We start from the raw sequence: 22,200 nt of genomic DNA, 5'->3' as shown, positions 1-22,200 counted from the left end.
GTGAAGTGTATATATATATGCAAATAGTTTCAAGTGGCAAAAATGGGACTCATATATTAAGTTATTTATATAATTCATATATTTATTAGACTTGTAACAAATTAAAGTGATGTTAGTAGTAAAGTTCTCATCACTATATCACAAACTTTGATTCACGCCACGATAAGTTTAGAAAACTTATAGCTAGAGGGCATAATGCATGGGGTTTTGGGTGGTTGGTATGTAACAGACAAGATCATTCTTAAGATAGTACTATCCATCTTTTTAAGATTGGACTGATCTAAATTATGTGGTAGGAAATTTTGAATTTCTGCCATTCTTTAATATATATAGAAAACAGTTATGGGTGGGATTTGTATATTTTTACAACTTAAGAATCCATATGTATGCAGATACATTAGAGAAAGTGGGAGACAGTTGTGACATGTGGTTTTATTGACATTAGATATTGACCAATTAAAACTTGACTCCTACTAACCTCCACTTGTTTACTTTAATTATTGATCTCAAATCTAAGCTTATTAGAAAATAATACAAACAAGACAGAAATATGTAAAAATGGAAGTATTTAAGCGGTTAGAACATATATTTTCTATAACGATTATACAGTAAGAGAGATTTTACAAGTTCAAGTTAAAAAAACGTTACACTAGATTAGGAGTAAACAAATTCATGAAATGTGTGTCTATCGTCAAGTAATTTTAGCTAAAATGTGTCATTGTCCAATAATTTTATTAAGGTAAATACTATTGTAATTTTTTTTGTCTAAAAGGTAGATATTTTGTGGATAAGCATGTAACTGAACCTGAGTGATAGTATTTGTGTTATAACTGTGAAGAGTAGAAAGGGTGTTTGTTTATTCATGACATACAAATGCTAACGACGGCCTTGTGAGCAAATGACACACTCATGATTCTCATGAACATTTTCATACAAAGCAAATGAAAAAGAAATCCAAGTTTTAGCAAATAAAATGGTTTGTAGTAGGAACCAAAATTGGTCGGTAAAAAAATGGAACTTGTAAAAGGTTTCTCTCCAGTCAAATTAAAAACAACTTTCAAGACATTATTTACGAAAAGATGTCCTTTTTAAAAAAAATATTTTTGCTGAGTCAACACACAAAATGGTCAACACAACACAACACAAACACAGACTCTGCGTTAAATGTCTTTCACTGTCTATCTAGAAAACAAAAATTAAATTCTCACTCTCTCCTACTACTAATACTTACAACCCTTTTTATGCCCAAATTCTGAACACATCCCACGTAGACAACAATACACAAATGGAAATCCCACTCACGGCTCACTCAGTTTTCTTCGTTTTTGTAATAACCATATTCAAAACAAATAAAATAAAATAAAAAATTGTTAAACCGAATCACAATGTAAAAAGTGTTTTCAACCGTTAATGTCATTTTTTTTAAAATAAAATCACAACGAGGGTTTGTTAAACCGGATTCTTCATTTAAAAAAAAAATTAAAATCCATCTAATTTAATATTGTACCCTTTTTTTTTGTCAACAAACCCTTCTAATAGCCTACTTATATATTTGAGTTTTTCTACTAATTTAGTGTCAATACTTATACGTATATTTAAGAAATAGTAAAAAAAAAAATGATAATTTTAACCAAATGGTAGATGATATTTCCAAAATTCTAAAAAAGACAAAAAAAAAAAATTGTTCTTTAAAAAGCGAAATTACTTTTAACATTGGTGGTTGATACTGCATAACAAGAAAAACGTTTACAAAAGTTAAGAAAATCTAAAATGCATTAAATTAAGGTCCCAAATAGTTCCAATTTCTTTTTAATTTTTTTTTAAAAAAAAAACATTAAAGCAGGAGACAAGAAAAGGGATTTTCGAAAGGGAAAAAAAAAAAAAAAAGGAAGAGCGTGAGTAAAACGCTCCAATGATGAGAAAGCGAGAGAGTCTTATAGCCAATGTAACGTTTGGGTTCTCGTACGACGTGGGACTCTGCTTTCAACTCTCTTTTCCCTCTCCATGCGCGTGACCTTCAACCCCTTCTTCATCTCTCTATCTCTCTCTTCCATATTTCTCTCCTCTTCTTCTCCGCTTCTGTCTCTTTCCTTCCCTCTCTAACTCTCTCTCTCTCTCTCACAACAATAGTGAAACAGAGAAGCTAGTTCATATTATTGTTACTAGAAAGAACTTGAGTTACCAAAAAAAAAAAATTCCAATTCTTCTGATCGCCGGGAAAATGTCAGTGACGTCCAAGATCGTCGTCTTCCGGCGACTTTTCATCTCTGGTAAATGTCACACGTTTTCTACGAGGCCACAAAATCCAACTCCCGCTTAAAAAACACCCAAAGCCTCGAAATTTCCGATTTTTTTTTTTTTTCGTTACATCGAAACTTTTTTTTTAATTATTATTATTAATCTGATGGCGACGACTAATGCTCACACGGCGGCTCATCAGCAACAACAACAACAGACTCCTCCACCACCACCTCCTCCTCCTCCTGCTTCTCTTGCTCCTCCTCCTTCAGCGACGGCGATCGATGGACTAACAACAGACGAGCTAACAGCAAAAGCATTAAACAAGAGGTACGAAGGTTTAATGACTGTAAGAACTAAAGCAGTTAAAGGCAAAGGCGCGTGGTATTGGACTCATCTTGAACCTATCCTCGTACGCAACACCGACACTGGTCTCCCTAAAGCCGTGAAGCTCCGTTGTTCTCTATGCGACGCCGTTTTCTCCGCCTCTAACCCTTCCCGCACCGCTTCTGAGCATCTCAAACGCGGCACTTGTCCCAATTTCAACTCTGTCACTCCCATTTCCACCATCACTCCTTCTCCCACCTCTTCCTCGTCTTCTCCTCAGACTCATCACCGGAAACGAAACTCCTCCGGCGCTGTCACCACCGTGGTTCCTTCTCGGCTTAACCCTCCTCCCATCGGCGGGTCTTACCACGTCACGCCTATAACTGTCGTCGATCCTTCCAGGTTCTGCGGCGGGGAGTTGCATTACTCTACTACTCCGCAGCAGCAGCATTTGATGCTCTCCGGCGGAAAAGACGATTTGGGTCCTTTAGCTATGCTTGAAGACAGTGTGAAGAAGCTTAAGAGTCCTAAACCGTCGCAGACGCAGTCACTTACCAGATCGCAGATAGAGTCCGCTTTGGACTCTCTCTCTGATTGGGTCTTCGAATCTTGCGGCTCTGTTTCTCTCTCGGGTCTTGAGCATCCAAAGTTTCGAGCTTTTCTCACCCAAGTCGGTCTACCGATCATCTCCAAGAGAGACTTCGCCACCACGAGACTGGACTTGAAGTACGAGGAGGCAAAAGCAGAGGCTGATTCGAGAATCAGAGACGCCATGTTCTTCCAAATCGCATCGGACGGCTGGAAAACAGGGGAATCTGGCGAGAATCTCGTGAGTTTGATTGTGAATTTACCCAACGGGACGAGTCTGTACAGGAAGGCAGTTCTGTTGAACGGAGCTGTGCCGTCGAACTACGCGGAGGAGCTTTTGCTGGACACGGTGAAGGGCATTTGTGGGAATTCACCTCAGAGATGTGTTGGGATAGTCTCTGATAAGTTCAAGACCAAAGCACTGAGGAATCTTGAGAGTCAGCACCAGTGGATGGTGAATCTGTCTTGTCAGTTTCAAGGACTCAACAGTTTGATCAAAGACTTCGTAAAAGAGCTGCCTCTATTCAAATCCGTCTCGCAAAACTGTGTCAGGCTCGCCAAGTTCATCAACAACACGGCGCAGATACGTAACGCTCACTGTAAGTATCAGTTGCAAGAACACGGCGAGTCTGTTATGCTTAGGTTGCCTTTACATTGCTATTACGACGACGAACGTAGGAGTTGTAGTAGTAGTAGTAGTAGTAACAAGGCTTGTTTCTTCGAGCCTTTGTTTAATCTTCTTGAGGATGTGTTGAGTTCCGCTAGAGCAATTCAGTTGGTAATGCATGATGATGCTTGTAAAGTTGTTTTAATGGAGGATCATATGGCTAGGGAGGTCAGAGAGATGGTTGGAGACGAAGGGTTTTGGAATGAGGTAGAGGCGGTTCACGCTTTGATCAAGCTTGTCAAAGAGATGGCTAGGAGAACAGAGGAAGAGAAGCTGCTTGTAGGGCAATGCCTACCGCTATGGGACGAGTTGAGAGCTAAGATTAAAGATTGGGATTCTAAGTTCAATGTAGGGGAAGGATATGTGGAGAAACTCGTTGAGAGAAGATTCAAGAAGAGTTATCATCCAGCTTGGGCTGCGGCTTTCATACTCGACCCTCTTTACTTGATAAGAGATAGTAGCGGGAAGTATCTTCCTCCGTTCAAATGTTTGTCGCCTGAGCAAGAGAAAGATGTAGATAAGTTGATCACAAGACTTGTGTCTAGAGACGAGGCACACATTGCGTTGATGGAACTGATGAAATGGAGAACCGAAGGGCTCGATCCTATGTATGCACGGGCGGTCCAAATGAAAGAGCGTGATCCGGTTTCTGGAAAGATGAGGATAGCGAATCCTCAAAGCAGTAGACTTGTTTGGGAGACGTATCTTAGCGAGTTCAGGTCACTAGGGAAAGTTGCAGTAAGGCTCATTTTCCTTCACGCGACTACTGGCGGGTTCAAATGCAATTCCTCTCTTTTGAAATGGGTAAACTCCAACGGGCGGTCACATGCAGCTATAGATCGAGCTCAGAAGCTGATCTTCATATCAGCTAACTCCAAATTCGAAAGGAGAGATTTCTCAAATGAAGAGGATAGGGATGCAGAGCTGCTAGCCATGGCTAACGGTGAGGATCATCTGCTAAACGATGTTCTTGTGGATACATCCTCAGTGTGACATTTTTATAAATTTGAATCTCTTTTTTGATCCATTTGATTTCAGCTTAGTTTTTATCTCAATAGAATTTGGCATTTCGTAGGATTGTTTAAATTCTTTTCTTCCATTTACTAGTATCTCATACTATATCATTAAATATTCAATTTGTTGTACTTGGTTTCTTTTAGAAGATGAGTTAATCTATATGTGATTTGAGTATTTGTATTCATAATTTTCTATATAACAAAGTCGTTCATTTCAGTTTCTTGTCATTATCATCTATATGTGTATCGGTTAGAGGTTAGAAAAAAAAAAAAAAACTCTAATTAATGACAGCTTTTGTTTCTTCTTCTCTTGGTACACAGTGTAATGATCCCTCTCACTTTTTGTCATCAAAAATTCATATTCTTAATCATGACTTCAAAACATATCTGTACTTTTTTTGAGAAAAATGACTTAAACTTTTGAAAGTTTAATGTTCTTTTCTTCATGATAACGTTTGTTGATGGCAAATGACAGACTAAAGATGCATACTTTTTTGTACCATCTAGAGTTTCTGAAGAAGAACAAACCAAGATTATCGGGTCTCAATTTCATATCAACCATGATTATAATTATCCATCTATATAATAGTATCTATCTATATTAAGTCTTTCATAAAAACAAAAATGTGGATCCCCACCATGAAAGCAAGTTCAATACAAGCTGTATACAAAAGCTGTAAAAAAAAAAGGTGAAATGGTAGATGTGGAAGGACAATTATAGATGAAGTCTTGTTAATCTATTTGTAGCAAGATGTGTGATTTACCCATGATTTCTACCGCTATGAATAGTTTAGAAAGGTTAGAAATTTTCCTCTTTATTGATTATGAGCCCATGGTATTGTACTTTGTGGGGTATTTTTTATTTTCTTATATAAAAGAAATAAAATAAAATCTGTAACCCATGATTTATATTCTTGTAAATCATAACTTTATCAATAGTACCACAAATTTTGAAATCTAGTGGCAAGATTTCATAAATGGACTGACCAGACAGCTAAAGTGAAATTACACAAATTAAGTAATAAGAGTGAAAGCAAAGAAAAAACAAACAATTATTTAGAAATAGTAAAGAGATATACAATAATTTAGATGCTATTTTTCCATTAAGTTACAGACAAATAGATAAGTCAAGTACCTCTTTTATTTTTTTACACTCTCACACATACATACAGACATATATGTACGACATTCTAAAGTACTGTTATATTAAACAAGTAATTTTCATAGTGAAGTTTACTAACTAATAGTAATATTTTAAAGTCGAATCTTTATAGTCTACTGATTAAAGGGAAAATAGGTTTTAAGTTAAATTATTTGACAAGGAATCATTTTCATTGAGGTGGTAATTTGTAACTATGGTGATTGAACAAGGGTGGAACCCCAAAAGTAGAAATCAATAATTATATTTATACCCCACAAATAGCAAAGTATTCTACTTTTCTAAAAAAATGAAAAAAAAAAAAAATACACTTTTGTTTTCCTCCTTGTAAAATTTTGAACTTTCTAGCTAGGCATTATATTCACCTCACCCACCTCCTCGAGTAGCTGATATAACAAAAACAAAACAAAAAAAAAATAATCAAAACTTAAATCAGGTAATTAATCAAAAAACCTTATTAGAATATATACATGGGCGTTCACTTTGTACGTTATCGTTTAAACAAAAACTGGAAGAGATAGAACGTAAGCTTTTTTTGTTGTCTATGATTAAATAAGATACCATCTGTATTCGTGAAAAAAGAGGTGCTATAGTACTGTAATTATGTACTAATATAATTATAACAAAAATAAAGTTATTGTAATTATTGGTTTGGTATTTTTCACCATTTTGGTGGTGAGGCAGAACTTCCTGTCGGCAATGCTGACTTCTCACCAAATCTCTCTCGAATTATATGGAATATGTGTGTATTTTGATTTTGATTTTTTTTTTTTTTGCGTTAAAAGGTTTAATAAAGCTTCAAGGAGGAAAGAAAATGAAGAATAATCTTATGTGATTTGAATCATGAGGACAACATCTTCTTCTTTTAATACGCGATAATCAGGTAGAACAAATTTCAAATGTTGTTTTAAGAAAACCAATTAAAGTTTATGTTTTCATCCCTTTAACAAAAGGAAAAATATGACAATCTACAAAATAATACGCTTGTTAGTTATTTACATATATATTAATTTGTATATCGTAGTGCATATATAATAATAATATTCAGTAAACAAATACCATAGTGCACATTCTTCTTATAGAAATATGGCATTAGGTATGATCTTTTTTAACGTATAGTATTACGTATTACATATGTTTTGCGTAAAAGATCTATAATAATCATTGCAATGGGTGTATCACCTTTTTCGTTTATAAATATTTCTATAGGATTTATATTGCATATATATGGACTAATGTAATTACATTACATGTATCCAGTTTGATGGTTAAATTTTTTAAAAGATGCATCAACACAATAACAAAAATAACTACGTGTAACCAAAAAAAAAAAAAATTGGCTGTATTTAGGGCAATTGATTGCGCTACTGAATAATCTCTACCACGTGGCAAGATCAGTGTCTTAGAGATTATTGCATTCGTGTGCGGTGGACGCTTGATTTCATAATCTACAGAGTCTCCATTTTTATTGTGACACGTGTCTTTATCTACGAGAGTACACGTTGTATGAGTAGCAGCAGATAAATATCTCCCATCAGTAAAGAAACAAACTACGTCGTTTAGTACTGACAAAGTTCTGAATGTTTTTATACTCGTGTCTACTGGCACGTGCGGTCAAACCGTCTCTGTATTTGACCACTGGATACATAGATCTCCGCAGTTTTATTTATGATGCAATAATTCTCCAGAACTGACGTCATTTAGTATTTTGAGAACATATAATAAGGATTTTAAGCTCTTAAAAAATGATTCACCGATCGATTTGAAAAATCCTTTATGGGTTATTAACTTATTATTATTGTCCAGAGTTAAGAGTAAGCTTTGGCCAGACGACATAACGAATGATAACAACCACATTGCGGACACTAAAACATCATTTTGATTTGTAATTATTAAAGCAAGCAATCTTTATAATAACATGATCAGTCTTTTTTTTTGTCCACAGATATTGCAAATTAAAAAAATCTTAGCGCTACTATCTCGCGATTAATGTTTTAATTGATTTGTACCTACAAAAAAATTCCATTCTCATGTATTATCGTTGTTATCTTTTTGCTTGTTTATTATTTTATGAAAATGAATACATATTATACTGGTAATGGTTTCATAAAAAATAATATACACTAAGGTGTTAAAAAAAAATTAATATACACTATTTATGATAAACACAATCATACTTACCAAAAAACAACAAAACCATAAATTTATATGTTGTAAAAATAAACTAAGTTTTGAACTTAAAAAAATTAATATAACCAATGGCTGAAAATATAAAGCTTAAAAGATTTTATACAAAAAAAAGGAAATTTTTTTATTTTTTATTTTTATCTGAAATTATGATTACATTTTTTTGTAATGGCTGTATTATGAATTATGATACATTGGCTAAACCATAGGGGGTTTTGTCATGGTAGATGGAAAGTAAATACAAATAAGTCAAACATATACAGTAGATGTAATCTAAATAATGTATTGTTTAATTCCTTGATTATCAGCTTTTGTCTCCCTATATAGTTGATAAATTGAAAATCAGGTATATAAGACAATGATTCTGTGCAGTGCTTAGGGGCTGTCATTAGGGTCTTATAATATAATTAACCCACCCAACCCCAAGTGTCTTTGTTCTAATTAAAATTTTGATTTAAAAGACTGGAATAGCCTCAGTTTCATGAGTCTAGAAATCCATCGATAAGGTCAATATAATCATTTACGTATTTCTAGTTTCTTTTATTACATTTTTTTTTTGGGACAAATTTATTACATTTAAATAATGAAAAATTGGTATAGATTAGCTGAGGTCAAATAAACTTTTAACTACTGAATCGAATCAGAAATTAAGATATGGTAGGTATGCTTATAGACTAATAGTACAGGTAAATCTAAGGAATGCAATTTTTGGAATCTGTTAAAAGAAAAATCACTAAGTCAGATCAAATAATGGTAATTGTGGGAATAACCAATCTTATGAGCACATTTGTTATTGTTTATATATCTGTTTACATACCAAATACATGTTGTTCACCCACTATCGACGAATCGTATTGATATATTATGTGTTAAATTAATGAAAATGAAATATTAATCATGAATTTTGTTCTTATGATATGGTATTCATAATAATGGATTTAATTATTAGGGACAGTTTGTGGAAAGAGCGATTATCATTCCTCATGATGTGATATAAAATGAAAAACTTAATACAGTAACAGTACGTATAAAAAAGCATAATGATAAAAACAGAAGGTATGTTTTCCAATTATGTATTGGAGATTTTACAATGAGTAAACCCTAGATAAGCACGATTGAGCATGTGAAGGAATAATTTGATCTAGGTTTCTTTTATATTTAAAGGAAATGATGAACCAAGACTATATAGGTCAATTAATCCATATATTCTTCTTTTCCTTTTTTTCATCATTAATCAGCACCATCATATAAATTTGATTCGTTTAAAAATAATTACTTACACGTTTATCTTCTTAGCAATTCAGAATATATAATTCCAAGAAATCAAATGATTTGTCAGGATGTTCTTGACCATAACGCACACACAAATTCATGGATTCAACTATCGAAGAACGTCATAAAGAACATATATACACACATTGTTTGACAAAAAAAAAAAAACATATATACACACATTACAAATGGGGTAGAAATAAGACGATCATGTTAAAAACGGCGATTATTTTTAGTGATTTCATTGTAACTACACTTTTGATACACATATTAAATATAGTTTCTGTGTACTATCAAAGTGAATACTAGAATTGCATTATGCAACTTGCATAGAATAGAACTAATTAATCACTAGGGTCAGGTCTCTAAAAGACGAACTAAAGGGATGTCTCTAAGCATGCAGCCAAGGCCAAGAGTGGATTCAAGAAATTAACCACAATCGAATATTTGTGTTTACTCGCCTATTACTATGCTTCTGAATTATCATTATTTAGGTTTGAAAACATTAATTTTTGTTTTATGTAATACCGTTTTAATAACTGTTACGACTTACGAAGAATCTCGTGAATAGGCGAAGTAAGAGTAAGCAATCAGAAACTCGCACGTGTCAATTAGGTAGATCATCCACGTAGATCAAATTTAAACCACAAACCTAAACAGTGCATTGTTGTCTTCCCTCCATTTTTTTCGAAGGCGTCGCGCGCTTCGTCGCTTAAGCATCCTCCGCTGTCGCACAAACGGCGCACATTAGTGGAATTCCGAAAAGATCTGGTCTTTTCTTCTCCGTATGGCGTCGTCAATCTCGGTTCAAACGGGTCGGATCCGGGTCCTAAAGAAAGGCTCATGGCAACCGTCGGATCAAACTGTGGGTCCTGTCGTTTACTGGATGTTTAGGGATCAACGGTTGCGAGATAACTGGGCGTTGATCCACGCCGTTGATTTGGCAAACAGAACCAACGCGCCGGTGGCCGTCGTGTTCAATTTGTTCGATCAATTTCTGGGCGCAAAGGCGAGGCAATTAGGGTTTATGTTAAAGGGTTTGCGCCAGCTTCACCGTCAAATTGATTCTCTTCAAATTCCGTTTTTTCTATTACAGGTGAGTTCCGAGCTCGATCTCACATCAAACCCAATTTTAAAATTTAGGGTTTTTACGTTCTTGCTATATATGGAGATGAGATGGTAGATGAAGCGATTTAGACTTCGAATAATATAACCTTAGAATTTGGTAGCTGTAAAGTTTTGTTCTTTTTAAAAACCTTAAGTTGATTTTGATTGTGATGTAACCATTTCAGGGAGATGCAAAGGAGACAATCCCTAATTTCATAGCAGAATGTGGAGCTTCACATCTGGTTACTGATTTCTCTCCTTTACGAGAAATCAGGAGTTGTAAAGATGAGGTTATTAAGAGAACTAGTGATTCATTAGCGGTACATGAGGTTGATGCTCACAATGTAGTTCCAATGTGGGCTGCTTCCGGTAAATTGGAGTACAGTGCTAGAACAATACGGGGTAAGATCAACAAACTACTACCTGATTACCTCATTGAGTTTCCTACACTCGAACCGCCAACGAAGAAGTGGGCTGGGATGGTGAATAAGGTGGATTGGGATAGTCTCATCGACAAAGTTGTAAGGTTAGGTACTGTTTAATCTGTTTGATAACGCCCGCTTCTTTATGCTTCTTTGGGATTTGAGAGTTACATGGTGCTTATGATTTGTGGATAGGGAGGGTGCAGAAGTTCCTGAGATTGAATGGTGTGTGCCGGGTGAAGATGCCGGGATGGAAGTATTGATGGGAACTAAAGATGGGTTCTTGACGAAAAGGTTGAAGAATTATTCAACGGACAGGAATAATCCTGTGAAGCCGAAAGCACTCTCTGGTCTCTCTCCTTATCTACATTTCGGGCAGATATCAGCTCAGCGATGTGCCTTAGAGGCGCGTAAAGTCCGGACTACTTCCCCTCAGGTTCATAAGCCAATTATACTTTTGAATGTTTATACGTGGGCAGTTTTCTCTGTTTGTTGTTACCTCTTGTTCACACTATTAGTTTGGTAATTGCATTGTTTGTCCATCACAGGCGGTAGACACATTCTTGGAAGAAATGATTGTGCGAAGAGAACTCTCAGACAATTTTTGCTACTATCAACCTCATTATGATTCTTTGAAGGGAGCTTGGGAGTGGGCACAGAAGTCATTAATGGATCATGCTTCTGATAAGAGAGAACACATTTACTCGTACAGTCGTTTACTCCTAGTTTCTTTTGGAAATAAAATCTTCCGTATCTTCTATATTTAATCTTGAATGGTATTAAAATTGTAGGTTGGAGCAGTTAGAGAAGGGACAGACAGCAGATCCTGTAAGTCACTAATCTCTCGTCGCATAGTTTGTTTGTAGCTTTGATTTTCATTTGCATTTCATGCGTTATTTTTCTGGTTGTTGAATCTTGGCAGTTATGGAATGCTTCACAGTTAGAGATGGTTTATCAAGGGAAAATGCACGGTTTCATGAGGCAAGTAAAATCATGACTGTGCTATATACTGGCAACGACGGTAATAAGTGACATTTATCAACATTACGTTGCAGAATGTATTGGGCAAAGAAGATTCTGGAATGGACCAAGGGACCTGAAGAGGCTCTCTCCATATCCATCTATCTAAATAACAAGGTTTACTTCCATCATAATATCATCCTGACCCTTTTCTTTTTGTATCTACGGATGTACCACTGATTTCCTTTTTGGTGCTTAAAGTTTTTGATATGTTGTTGTTGATGTAGTATGAGATTGATGGTCGTGACCCGAGTGGATATGTTGGGTGTATGTGGTCTATATGCGGTGTTCATGATCAGGTTCTTTCGTTTTCTCCTCTTACTTGACAAGAAGTGATAGTTGAATAGATTGGAGAATATTGTGCGTGTGATTAGATCTGATTCATCGGTTTGTGCTTTGGCGGGTTTCAGGGGTGGAAAGAGAGGCCGGTTTTTGGGAAGATACGGTACATGAACTATGCGGGTTGCAAAAGGAAATTCAATGTGGACAGTTACATCTCTTATGTCAAGAGTCTGGTGTCAGTAACAAAAAAGAAGAGGAAAGCTGAAGAACAGCTCACCAGAGACTCTACTAATCCGAAGATATTTAGTGTTTAGTTCAACTTTGAATGCCTTGGTGTTGTTACTTGTTAGACTACATTTGTGTTGTATTGTAATGAATGATTCAACATAAGAAATCTTTAACTGAATGACTTACGAAAAAGAGATTTTGATAAAGCAAAGAAGGATTTGAGTGATTTACACAATCGAATGTAACAAGACAATAGCCAAAGATCTAGAAGTCAACTTTATGAGTTGCTTTACATACTTATCCGACAAACAATAAGTGTACACTTACAGTGTCATGATCTCATAATCTGATAATCTTATCCTTTTTTTTGTTCACATTGGTTACAAATTAGATTGGCAGATAAGAGAACAAAGACAGGGATTTGATTTGAGATTTGGATTCTCATATTTGGAGATCGTCTATTGATAACTCATTTGCAGTCAGAAGCTTCAATTTCTGTGGGACACAAAGAGGAAAGAGAAGATTACTTAAACTGAGAGGATGATTTCAAAAGTTTGCCAAATCTCTGAATGTCAAGTATGTGTGTGGCTTACCGTTATGAACTGTGGAGGATCGTCGAGGCTTGTAGACCCGAGGATTACTTCTCTTTTGAGTTTTGTGGATAGTTTGTGGCATACTTTAAGCTGGAAAATCAAAAATTCCAGGAAAAGCGATGAGCAAATATATCATGATTTTAGTTCCAACAATACAAGTCGTTTTCCACAGCTTCTAACCTCTGATCTCGTCGCTCCACCAACGATGAACACAAATATTCGCTGTCCCATCTTCCTGAAATCGCTTGATGCATGTCTCAGTACCGAATCACTGCAAGAAAGAAAAACTGATTCAGGTTAAAAAGTTTCCTTTTCACTATTTTGAAATGATGTGAGCAAGAAAGAAAATTCTGAAAATGAACAATGAGACCCAAAAACGTTATGAAGTTCGACAAACAATCCAACTTATGTTTAGATTTTATTCATATTGGATTGATCTTTGGATTCTTTGTTGGATTGTTTAAAAACAGTTTACCTTGAATATCCATCATCTGAACCTCGAGGTTTCGCCCATGTTGGTGTGCGTCTTGATCTCATCGACTGAGCAGCTTGACCTTGACTACTACTTGCTGCTGCTGGAAGTGACGTTGATCCATGGAAACTTGGGCTTGGTTCGTTCATACATGGGAAATCCTCTTTTGGCAGTTCTCCTTTACTAAGTTTTTCGATGAGTTCCTGGCAAATTCCAGAATGAAAAAAACAGTACGCACATGAAAACTCGTATTCTATGCTAAAAAGAATTTTAAGTAGTTGTGTCCTATGCAAATCTTGTAAGGAAAATCAACAAAGCCAATTGCGATTAGTACCTCAATCATGGGATAAAACCGAGATAACTGCCATGCTGCTTCCTCCTGGCGCTCTTTCCTGACAGCTCGTTTTTTCTGCAGCCGTTAATAGGGAATATTAAGAAGATGTACATAGTTTCGTATATAGGTGGAAGAGTAGAAGACGTTACCTTGTGAAGATCAAACTTCAAAGTGAAACCTCCCGAGATACTCTTTTTGGCATCAACAGCTGAACCAAGTAATCTCATATTGTTTACGGCGGTCATGTCATCAGATGGGAGTTTTGCCAACTATAAACCAAAGCAATAAAGACTTAGATGGGGTGGATGCGAGTCAAACAAAGATCCAGAAGCACTAAGACCCCAAGTACCTTCATTAGATTTAGACCCTTTTCACCTTCAAACTTTTCAGGGTAAATTGTTGCAAGGATCATCAACAGGCGTAACTTACCTTCACGGCTTGCCTCCTGTACATGAGTTCAAAAAATATATAAAGCTCGACAGCTTAATGTCTTAATTTACAGTACTAAATCAACCACTATTAACTGGATGCGAACCTCTTGCGTACTCAAATATTTAATCACATCTTTCATCCCAGCATCACCAAAAACAAGGTCTTGTTCAAGTTGTCCAAGCTCCCGAAGACCCTGTTCTCTGATAAGGTCGTTGAGTTTTCTAGCAATCTGCAACGATAATAAAGAGTTATAAGCATTCGAAGCTCAGAGAAAAAAAGCATAAGAAGCGGTAACTTTGGGCATCTACAGACAGCTTTTAGACACTAAATCCTATGAAATGTTAACCAAATGATGCAGACTAATAGAGTACTTGTGTGTGGCACCACCATAAACTGAAAGTTATAGAATTTGAAGTGGTGGTGGACGTAACAAGAAAAGACAAGGGAGCAGTGCTCATAACTACCGATTTACCTCTACATGGAGCGAGAGCTTGTCAATTTGTTCACTGTACTGTGGCAACGCTTGAACCATCTTCTGCAGATCCCTTGTAGAAAGCTCACCTCCATCTCTAAAAATAAGAGACGAATAAATTTGATTAAAAAAAAGGAGAGAAAAATTGAAAGTACTTCTCCAATCAAATAAGTTATAGTACGTAGATTAATACAGAGTGTGATCAACCTGAATGACAAGAGCACATAATCCAACAGTAAAATCCGGTTCCACCAGTTCAGGGGAAATGTAATAAATGCTCAAGTTACATTTACTACAAAAATAAAGTAATACCTACCTCTTACCATGCTGAAGCTGAGCAGCTTTGTTTTTCGATAAGAAATTAGTCATCTTGTCATGCAATCTTTCACTAGCCTGATCAAAAACACAGGTCAAGAGGATTAACTTTTTTCTAATACCAAAGTGAAATAAAGACCTAGGCATCAGACTCACATCTGCTATATGTGCATGTCGAAGCTCCAGCCAAATAGGATCGTGTTCCTCCAAGAGCACATCTTTCTTCTCTGGTTGTCCGCCTGATTTGCTTGGAATCTAAAAACTAAAAGAACATCATATGGAGTATCCAGGAAGAGAGCCACCACAGGATCACAATATCTTATACAGCAAAGAAATGAACTTACCACATGTACATATTTGTTCCCTTGCATGTCCAGTAAATCGTGGCACATAGCATCATAAGTCCACTCATGTATAATAGGGGCAATCTAAACATTCAAAACAAGCAGATGCTACTAATCATACATCATATGTAGGGGAGAAAGCATGAGCGACATAAGTAAATGGATGCAATCTTGAGTAACTAAAAAAAAAAGGAAAGAACCATTAAATTCAAATCCAATAAACAATTCCAAAACCTGGTCTATGGATCTATCAAGGATGAGGAGCTCGCACGTTTCCGTCTGAGGGAAATTTTCAATCGATTGTTTATGTTTTGCCAGACAATTCCAGATTCCAGCTGCAAGCTTTGTGGGGATTAAATCGCGCAAAGTAGTCATTGTCGATGCATCAAGTGACTTCGCAGCTCGGTATCGTACTGCTGGAAATTCCTGTCACGTCCAAAATGATTTAGACGAATCATCCGCCGATAATAATCATTAAACGTCAGAAAATGATTGGTACCCGTAGTGAAGCAAAAACTGTGGCAATTCGAGAAGCCATAACATTCAAACATGCATCGCCTTTTCGAGAAGTTTCTTCGTCACCGAAAAGATCCTCTAAAGCTCTCTCATGATCAGTGATGAAACCCTGTATAAGTTATGTTAATAAAAGTCTCTTTTAACCCTCTTTTACATCACGAACAATACGATACCACATATGACACTGCATTTCAGACCATATGATAGAGAATAATATAAAAGCGACTAAAGTGCACAAACCAATTACCTGGCTATCAATAGCAAAAAACTCCAAATTCATCTGTAGAATAAAATTGAATGACAAGTTATCGATATGGATGTTATCAGAGCTCTATAACACAGAATTGAATAGCAACAATCAGTATACACTAGAAAGTATGATTTTTTTGCAATATACACCTCTCTCAATGCTCCAATCCGAGGTAACACACTCGAATCCTTTTTGATGTGACCAACCAGCTCCTTGGAAACCGGTGAACTGAAGAAAACAAATGCCCTTCACAAATGCAGAGGAACAAATAAGAAAATCAGTATTCTAAAGAAACAGTATCCAAGATAGATCAGGTAACTATCAGGGAATCATATCCTTACTTCTTGTACAAGGGTGATTTCCCAGACATGTCTGACAAGAACATGATGACGCTGATACAACAGAATCGAACATTAATACAAGAGGAAATAACAAATGTCACATATTTTGGAAGCAAAAAAGAGAACATCAAAGATGAATTACTTCTCTTTAGTTGGCTGGATGAAATAAATCGCATCCATTGAAGGTAGAGGTTGTCTTCGTCTAAATATGTCTTCAACAACTACAGTGAAATGATAGCTTACGGCAATTAAGTTATTCCCAAATAAAGCATCAAATTAACCTAGAATATTTACAAAAATACTTCATTCTCACGTGAAACTCCTTCTTGTGTGATATCAGCCATTTTGCAGGCGTATGACATTATCTTGACAGTGAGTTTGTCCATGATTAGTACCTAAAATACGAAAAAAGAAGAAAATTTAGCAGAAAATTAGGTATCATGCCATAACCTGGGCAGCCCAAGGTGAAAGTAGCCGAAAACATACCTTCCAGGTGGATTTTGAGCTCCCTGTCTTTGCAGATCTAAGCATCTCATACAAGAGTCCTGGGAAATGAAGAAAATGTTAACGATCAGATACACTACCTCTTGTGTGGAATAAAACTAAAAGAGCCTTCAGAGAAACGAGCAATGACAGCAGTCAAAGCTTCAGACCCAAACAATACATAACATGAACTACACACCCTTAACTCTACAATGTAACTACAATAAAAATCCATGACCCTTTCTCAAAACACTAAACAGAAGACCATGTCTGCCTTTTATTATACACAATAGAAGATCACAAACATGTAAACAGTTTCTGTTCCTAAGTGTCCGATAGGCAGCATTTGGTTAAAATGTATCAACAACATTTTACCTCAATTGACATCTCCTTGAGAGAACCATGCTTTGTCAATTCTAATATAAATCCATAAAACTCTCATCTTAAATCTTAATTATAATCTTTTTGAACCACAAATTCCAAAAAAAAAAACCTGTCCCAAATGCAAATTCCGCGACTAATTGAACTCAAAATTATTCTCTACGAACTTAAAACCGCAGAGAACCAACATATTTCTCTTTCTCAGTAACCCAGAATCAAAAATGAAACAACACAAGACTGCTCCGCAGAATCCGGAATCAGATATAGATCACGAGAATCCAAAAAAAAAATCGACAAGTCAATCCGAATCAACGAGAGTAAAAAAAAAATACATAAAAAGAATTGTGAGACCGAGAGGGAACTCACGTTCACGAGTAATCTGCCGGAAATTCTTGTACTCGCCAGCCTGAGATGACGAATCGGAATCGGAGTAGGACATAGCTGCGATCTGCCAATTTCTTCTTCAGAACTTTTTAAATCTCCTCCAGTCAAAATCTCCGATCGACGGATCGAACAAAATATTGACCGGAGACAAAGAGAGAGAGAGAGAGAGGGAGAGACGAAGAAGATCGCGAACTAATCAAAACAAACAAAAAAAAATGTAGAGAGAAACGACAAATGACCGAGACGAAGACCGATGAAGAAAGCTCTAATTTCCTTCTTTTTTTTCTTTTTTTTTTTCGGTCGTTGTCGTTTGTTGTTCTCTCTCTCTCTCTCCCCCTCCTTCCAATAACTTTTTAATTTTAACCAGTAATTATTTAAATCAAAATTATCTCTCTCTCGAAAACCGCGGTGAAGAAGACGGTGTTGACCCGAACCGGCGGTTTGAATTGGTAAACCAAACTTACGAACCTTCATTTGTGGACTCTGTGGACTGAGTCAATCAGTCTTATTAGGATGATAAATAGATAAGTTGGTTTATAAATGATTTAAGTTGATCTAGAAGACTAGCTAGAAGTAGACATATTATTTGGTGTAGCACCACCCATCAGAGATATCTTAGTTTCTTCCATAAACTACGTGATTAGAAGACGTGTACTAAGTAACAAGTAAAAATAAGCTTAATCTCTAATGCAAATTAGTTGGCTATTTTCGTGCATCATTATTTGCTAAATACTAGTAAATGTTCTACTTCTAATTGAAATTCTGGTTTTTGTGAAATACAAATATTTTAAAATTCAATAGAATTCTCATCGATTTAATTGGTTTAAACTGATTCTTTAGAATTTTTCCTCTTTCTTCTGTATTTGGTTGGTCAATCATCAAAAACACATTATTTCCGTTGTTTCCAAAAGATCTATATATATATATATATATATATGCATTTGGACTCATAGCCTGGACGGGAAACGATGTGTTGAACAGAAGGTATGAATATGATATAATGCATGTGACCCATCACCAAATACATACATTGTTGGTAAAGAAAGAAAAACAGATATAGTTTTTATATGCCATGGAAACCGCAGGCTGAGATTTGCTAGCAGAATCCAAAGGCTATCGACTTGATGACCCTGGACTATTCCCGGCTACTCACAGCTTTGGTAGTAACCGGGTAAGGGAGAATATCCAAACACGACTTATGTTTTATATAATTGGTTTTAAAGTGAATGGATGATGATTTTGAACCTTTGATAATGTTTATATCTCAGGGTGCTAGAGGAACTGCAAGTCTGAAACTCTCGACTGAGAAACAAGTTATCGATTTCTTAGGATTTCCTTGGCTGGAGTCACACGAGAGGAATCTCTTAAAGGACTCACCAAAGGAAAAGCCTTTGGTTGTTGAAGCTAAAGAAAAAATAATTTTCTTTTGCTCGTTTTGAATAGGTTCTTTCTGTAGTTAATCGGTTCTTTTTGACAACTGAATTAGATGTTATGATGCTTTGTACTGAGGAAACAAGTTGGATTTCAGATTTTTAAATTTACTTTCAATTTCTAAAATAGTTAATTACACGTGTCATAAGCTGTTTGGTTTTAGTGTGGAAATAAGAGTGTCAAAGTCCCACATCGGACAGATTATAGAAAGCAAATTTCTTTATATATGGAGAGAAACCATCAATGGTCACGACCTTACTTGAACAGGATCTGTTCTATAGGCTCGTACCTCTGTTTCCTTGATTTCTAAGGAGACAGGCCCCTAACCCTGGTTGATGAACCATGACCGTGCGATCAGAGCGTGATTAACGGCCACGATCATCTTCGGATGCATCCGGTGCTGTAGAGGATCGTTACTCGGCTCGGTTCTACCTTGCCGGGGTGGTCGCACGGCGGTCTGACAGGTTCCTTTTTTTTTTCATTCTCAGACGTCTCTTTTTACTACAATTTTCATCCTCAAGTCTTTTATTTTGTTGACCCGAACCGGCAGTTTGAATCAGTAAACCAAACGTCGAACCTTCTTTGCGGACTAAGTCAGCCTTATCAGGATAACAAATACATAAGTTAGTTCATTTATTTGAATCAAAAACTTAATTCTAGGATCAGTTTATTCATATAGTCCGAACATTTGAAAAAACAAAACATAACAAAGTGTAAAAATTTGAATAGTTTTATGGTATCACTCATACACATCATATCCACATCGAACACATGTCTGTGAATGAATGATTGAAACTTTTCTCGTCTTAGAAGGAGATGATCAAGTGTGAGATTCTTTGATGTAAGTTGAGTGTCGATCTACGATGAGACGAATGAGATTATCTTCTACAATAGATTCAGGCTTGCCGGGATCACGTCTCACCACGACGTTACCGCTGCTTGAAACAACCACAACCTCTTCCTTGCGCGTTGACAGCTCATTGGCTACAACTGCGTGCACTTTGTATTTTTGTAGAGCCTTTGTAGCCTTCTCTATCAATATCTTTGAGTCTGTCTCAAGCTGGGGATGCAGGATTCCGTATCAATTATCTAATTTTTAGAGAATTTGATACAAGTGAGAATAGATGAGAGAAGAAATTGACCTTAAATGATATGCAGAAAGCCTTTGGAGCCCAACTTGATCTCAGTATTGAAAGCATTTTAGGGACTTGAGCTAGTCTTATGTCCAAAGGACCAGATCCTGATTCTATTTTGTGCTCTGTCTAGTTTCATCAGAAATATATAAATTATACTTTGACACGAGAACTGTGTAGCCATTATTAATCACAGTCACAGGGATATGAGACTCTTCTTACCATGCTATTCCAAGGCACATAGAAGTCAGATACAGCAGCAGCAAGATAAAACATTGAACATGAACCCACATCTTTCAATGCCGTTGCCATCAACCGCAACATCTGTTTTGTATCCCCAATATTAACCAGAAACATTCACAAACGAGAAAGTAATTTTCAGTTGCAGCTCTATTGAAGAGAAATTCTATTGGTTTGTTTGGGTCTTCAAGACAAAACAAGAAAGATAACTAGAGTAGCTGGTGTAAGATTCAAGAACCTGGAGATATTCATATATGGTTGAGAATGGGAGTTTTAGTAAACGACCTTCTTCTACTGCCTGCAATGTTAATTTGCAATGTTACTACACAAGACTCAAAACAAAACAAGAAACAAAAAAAATAAAAACTCTTTTGTACAAGAAAACACATACAGCTTGCTGGTCCATAACAGCCATCTTCACAGCTTCAGAATGTGACTCATGAACTGAAAAAATAAAATCAAAAGATGAACAAAGACTTGACACCATACCAAGTGAAACCGGCACTTTATATCCATAACCGAGTATTACACTTAAAAGGTAAAGATTGAGAAAGATGTTGTAACGAAGAACCTCGAATATTTTTGGCATCAGGAAACTCGAAACAGTCAAGGAATGGATCATCGGGAAGAGACCGGCAAAACGGTTGGCAAGTTCCCCTAAAAGATCACATAAAAATATTCCCCGATATCAAGAAGCACCATCATACATATATAATATAACTCATCTTTCAACTATAGTCCATAGTCTATATACATATATAGGAATCACAAAAAAAAAAAAAAACTAAACTAAAGTTACATACCTCCTATATAGAAAGATCACAGCATATCCAGCCTTGACAAAGTTCCTTAAAATCAAAAATCCAATTTTGTATTCAAGAATCTTTTATTTCATACGATTTTAGAATTAAGAGTAATTTGAAAAAAGAAAAGACTAAGGAACTCTTCTTACTCAGTAGACGCAGCACCTCTATTTCCAGAGCTGAAATTATCGATATACCTTACGCATCGTTGCTCCAATGGAACAGTAGTTCCACCTGAAGTTACACACACGATCCTCCTCTTCTCTCCTGAAAAAAAAAATATATATATTAAAACCCATCTTTATATATCATCATCATCCAGACATCAAAATGTCACTCTTATCTCACCTTGGCGCGAAGAATTCAGCTCAATGAACTGATTAAGCTTCGCTCCGATCTCTTCCTTGTTCTTCAGAGGTGGAGACGATTCAAAAAACGAACTGATTTCATCTTCCACCAACCCAGAGATCGAACTCATTTCAATCCAAATCGCAAACTGAATTTTAGTGAACTACTCTGATCTGAGTGATTGGAAGAACAAAAACAAAAAAAAAAGTTGGGCTTATTATTCAGAGAATCTTCAAACTTCTGATCATAAAATGATTAAAATCCTATATATTGGGCTTCATAACGGCCCATAGTGATATTACCCGCAGAAATTAGCAAATGGGGACAACTTATTTATAACAAGACTTGAGAAGTTCGATGGAGTATATAAGTATGTTTGTAATTATAGATATACATGCATGATCCACGTGACGAC

The 22,200-nt window shown here is 36.0% G+C and overlaps 4 protein-coding genes and 1 non-coding gene across 6 annotated transcripts; 3 read left to right on the top strand and 2 right to left on the bottom strand.

The window, feature by feature from the left end:
- The first annotated feature begins 1,870 nt into the window (after positions 1-1,870).
- LOC104771307 (uncharacterized) lies at positions 1,871-5,053 on the top strand. The gene has a single exon (XM_010495814.3). The coding sequence runs from the start codon at positions 2,405-2,407 to the stop codon at positions 4,811-4,813; it is 2,409 nt and encodes an 802-aa protein (XP_010494116.1). The 5' UTR covers positions 1,871-2,404; the 3' UTR covers positions 4,814-5,053.
- A 5,049-nt stretch (positions 5,054-10,102) lies between these two features.
- On the top strand, positions 10,103-12,719 carry LOC104771298 (deoxyribodipyrimidine photo-lyase). Its single transcript, XM_010495805.3, has 9 exons — positions 10,103-10,550; positions 10,747-11,087; positions 11,179-11,419; positions 11,532-11,689; positions 11,775-11,811; positions 11,906-11,964; positions 12,039-12,120; positions 12,231-12,302; positions 12,414-12,719. The coding sequence occupies exons 1-9, from the start codon at positions 10,242-10,244 to the stop codon at positions 12,597-12,599; spliced, it is 1,485 nt and encodes a 494-aa protein (XP_010494107.1). The 5' UTR covers positions 10,103-10,241; the 3' UTR covers positions 12,600-12,719.
- On the bottom strand, positions 12,696-18,215 carry LOC104771288 (SNARE-interacting protein KEULE). Its single transcript, XM_010495797.3, has 21 exons — positions 17,813-18,215; positions 17,069-17,127; positions 16,896-16,977; positions 16,725-16,803; positions 16,583-16,633; positions 16,391-16,487; positions 16,239-16,271; positions 15,975-16,100; positions 15,710-15,901; positions 15,476-15,559; positions 15,288-15,386; positions 15,133-15,209; positions 14,817-14,913; positions 14,448-14,573; positions 14,262-14,357; positions 14,062-14,181; positions 13,913-13,987; positions 13,582-13,781; positions 13,287-13,377; positions 13,107-13,196; positions 12,696-13,008 (listed from the first exon to the last, which is right to left on the bottom strand). The coding sequence occupies exons 1-21, from the start codon at positions 17,883-17,885 to the stop codon at positions 12,955-12,957; spliced, it is 2,001 nt and encodes a 666-aa protein (XP_010494099.2). The 5' UTR covers positions 17,886-18,215; the 3' UTR covers positions 12,696-12,954.
- A 1,295-nt stretch (positions 18,216-19,510) lies between these two features.
- On the top strand, positions 19,511-19,728 carry LOC147946591 (small nucleolar RNA U3). The gene has a single exon (XR_015596074.1). It is a non-coding gene; the product is annotated as a small nucleolar RNA U3 (small nucleolar RNA).
- Positions 19,729-19,877: 149 nt separating this feature from the next.
- LOC104771278 (phosphopantothenate--cysteine ligase 1) lies at positions 19,878-22,091 on the bottom strand. Of its 2 annotated transcripts, none has more exons than XR_015588943.1 (9): positions 21,786-22,008; positions 21,587-21,704; positions 21,438-21,482; positions 21,206-21,291; positions 21,026-21,078; positions 20,873-20,932; positions 20,617-20,718; positions 20,404-20,519; positions 19,878-20,321 (listed from the first exon to the last, which is right to left on the bottom strand). XR_015588943.1 is itself a non-coding variant. In XM_010495789.3 (9 exons), exons 1-9 carry the CDS (start codon positions 21,913-21,915, stop codon positions 20,082-20,084), a joined length of 954 nt encoding a protein of 317 aa, XP_010494091.1. In that variant the 5' UTR covers positions 21,916-22,091; the 3' UTR covers positions 19,878-20,081. The 2 variants fall into 2 exon arrangements, 1 of the variants encoding a protein (XP_010494091.1); XM_010495789.3 differs by having other exon boundaries at positions 20,404-20,523; positions 21,786-22,091.
- Positions 22,092-22,200: the final 109 nt, after the last annotated feature.

This window comes from Camelina sativa, chromosome 3 (assembly GCF_030686135.1).
Source record: "Camelina sativa cultivar CO46 ecotype springtype chromosome 3, ASM3068613v1".
NCBI lineage: Eukaryota > Viridiplantae > Streptophyta > Magnoliopsida > Brassicales > Brassicaceae > Camelina > Camelina sativa.
The sequence above is the reverse complement of the archived record's forward strand: the minus strand, read 5'-3'. Positions and strand labels throughout refer to the sequence as shown.

Coding starts and splice junctions, on each gene's coding strand:
- LOC104771307 (XM_010495814.3), top strand. CDS start 2,405: ATGGCGACGACTAATGCTCACACGGCGGCTCATCAGCAACAACAACAA.
- LOC104771298 (XM_010495805.3), top strand. CDS start 10,242: ATGGCGTCGTCAATCTCGGTTCAAACGGGTCGGATCCGGGTCCTAAAG. Junction 11,088..11,178: donor CTCATCGACAAAGTTGTAAG/GTTAGGTACTGT, acceptor ATTTGTGGATAG/GGAGGGTGCAGAAGTTCCTG. Junction 11,965..12,038: donor AAAATGCACGGTTTCATGAG/GCAAGTAAAATC, acceptor ATTACGTTGCAG/AATGTATTGGGCAAAGAAGA.
- LOC104771288 (XM_010495797.3), bottom strand. CDS start 17,885: ATGTCCTACTCCGATTCCGATTCGTCATCTCAGGCTGGCGAGTACAAG. Junction 16,488..16,582: donor AAATCACCCTTGTACAAGAA/GTAAGGATATGA, acceptor GCATTTGTGAAG/GGCATTTGTTTTCTTCAGTT. Junction 14,574..14,816: donor AGCTCTCGCTCCATGTAGAG/GTAAATCGGTAG, acceptor TTATCGTTGCAG/ATTGCTAGAAAACTCAACGA.
- LOC104771278 (XM_010495789.3), bottom strand. CDS start 21,915: ATGAGTTCGATCTCTGGGTTGGTGGAAGATGAAATCAGTTCGTTTTTT. Junction 21,483..21,586: donor AGAGGTGCTGCGTCTACTGA/GTAAGAAGAGTT, acceptor TTTGATTTTAAG/GAACTTTGTCAAGGCTGGAT. Junction 20,322..20,403: donor CTTTCTGCATATCATTTAAG/GTCAATTTCTTC, acceptor CTGCATCCCCAG/CTTGAGACAGACTCAAAGAT.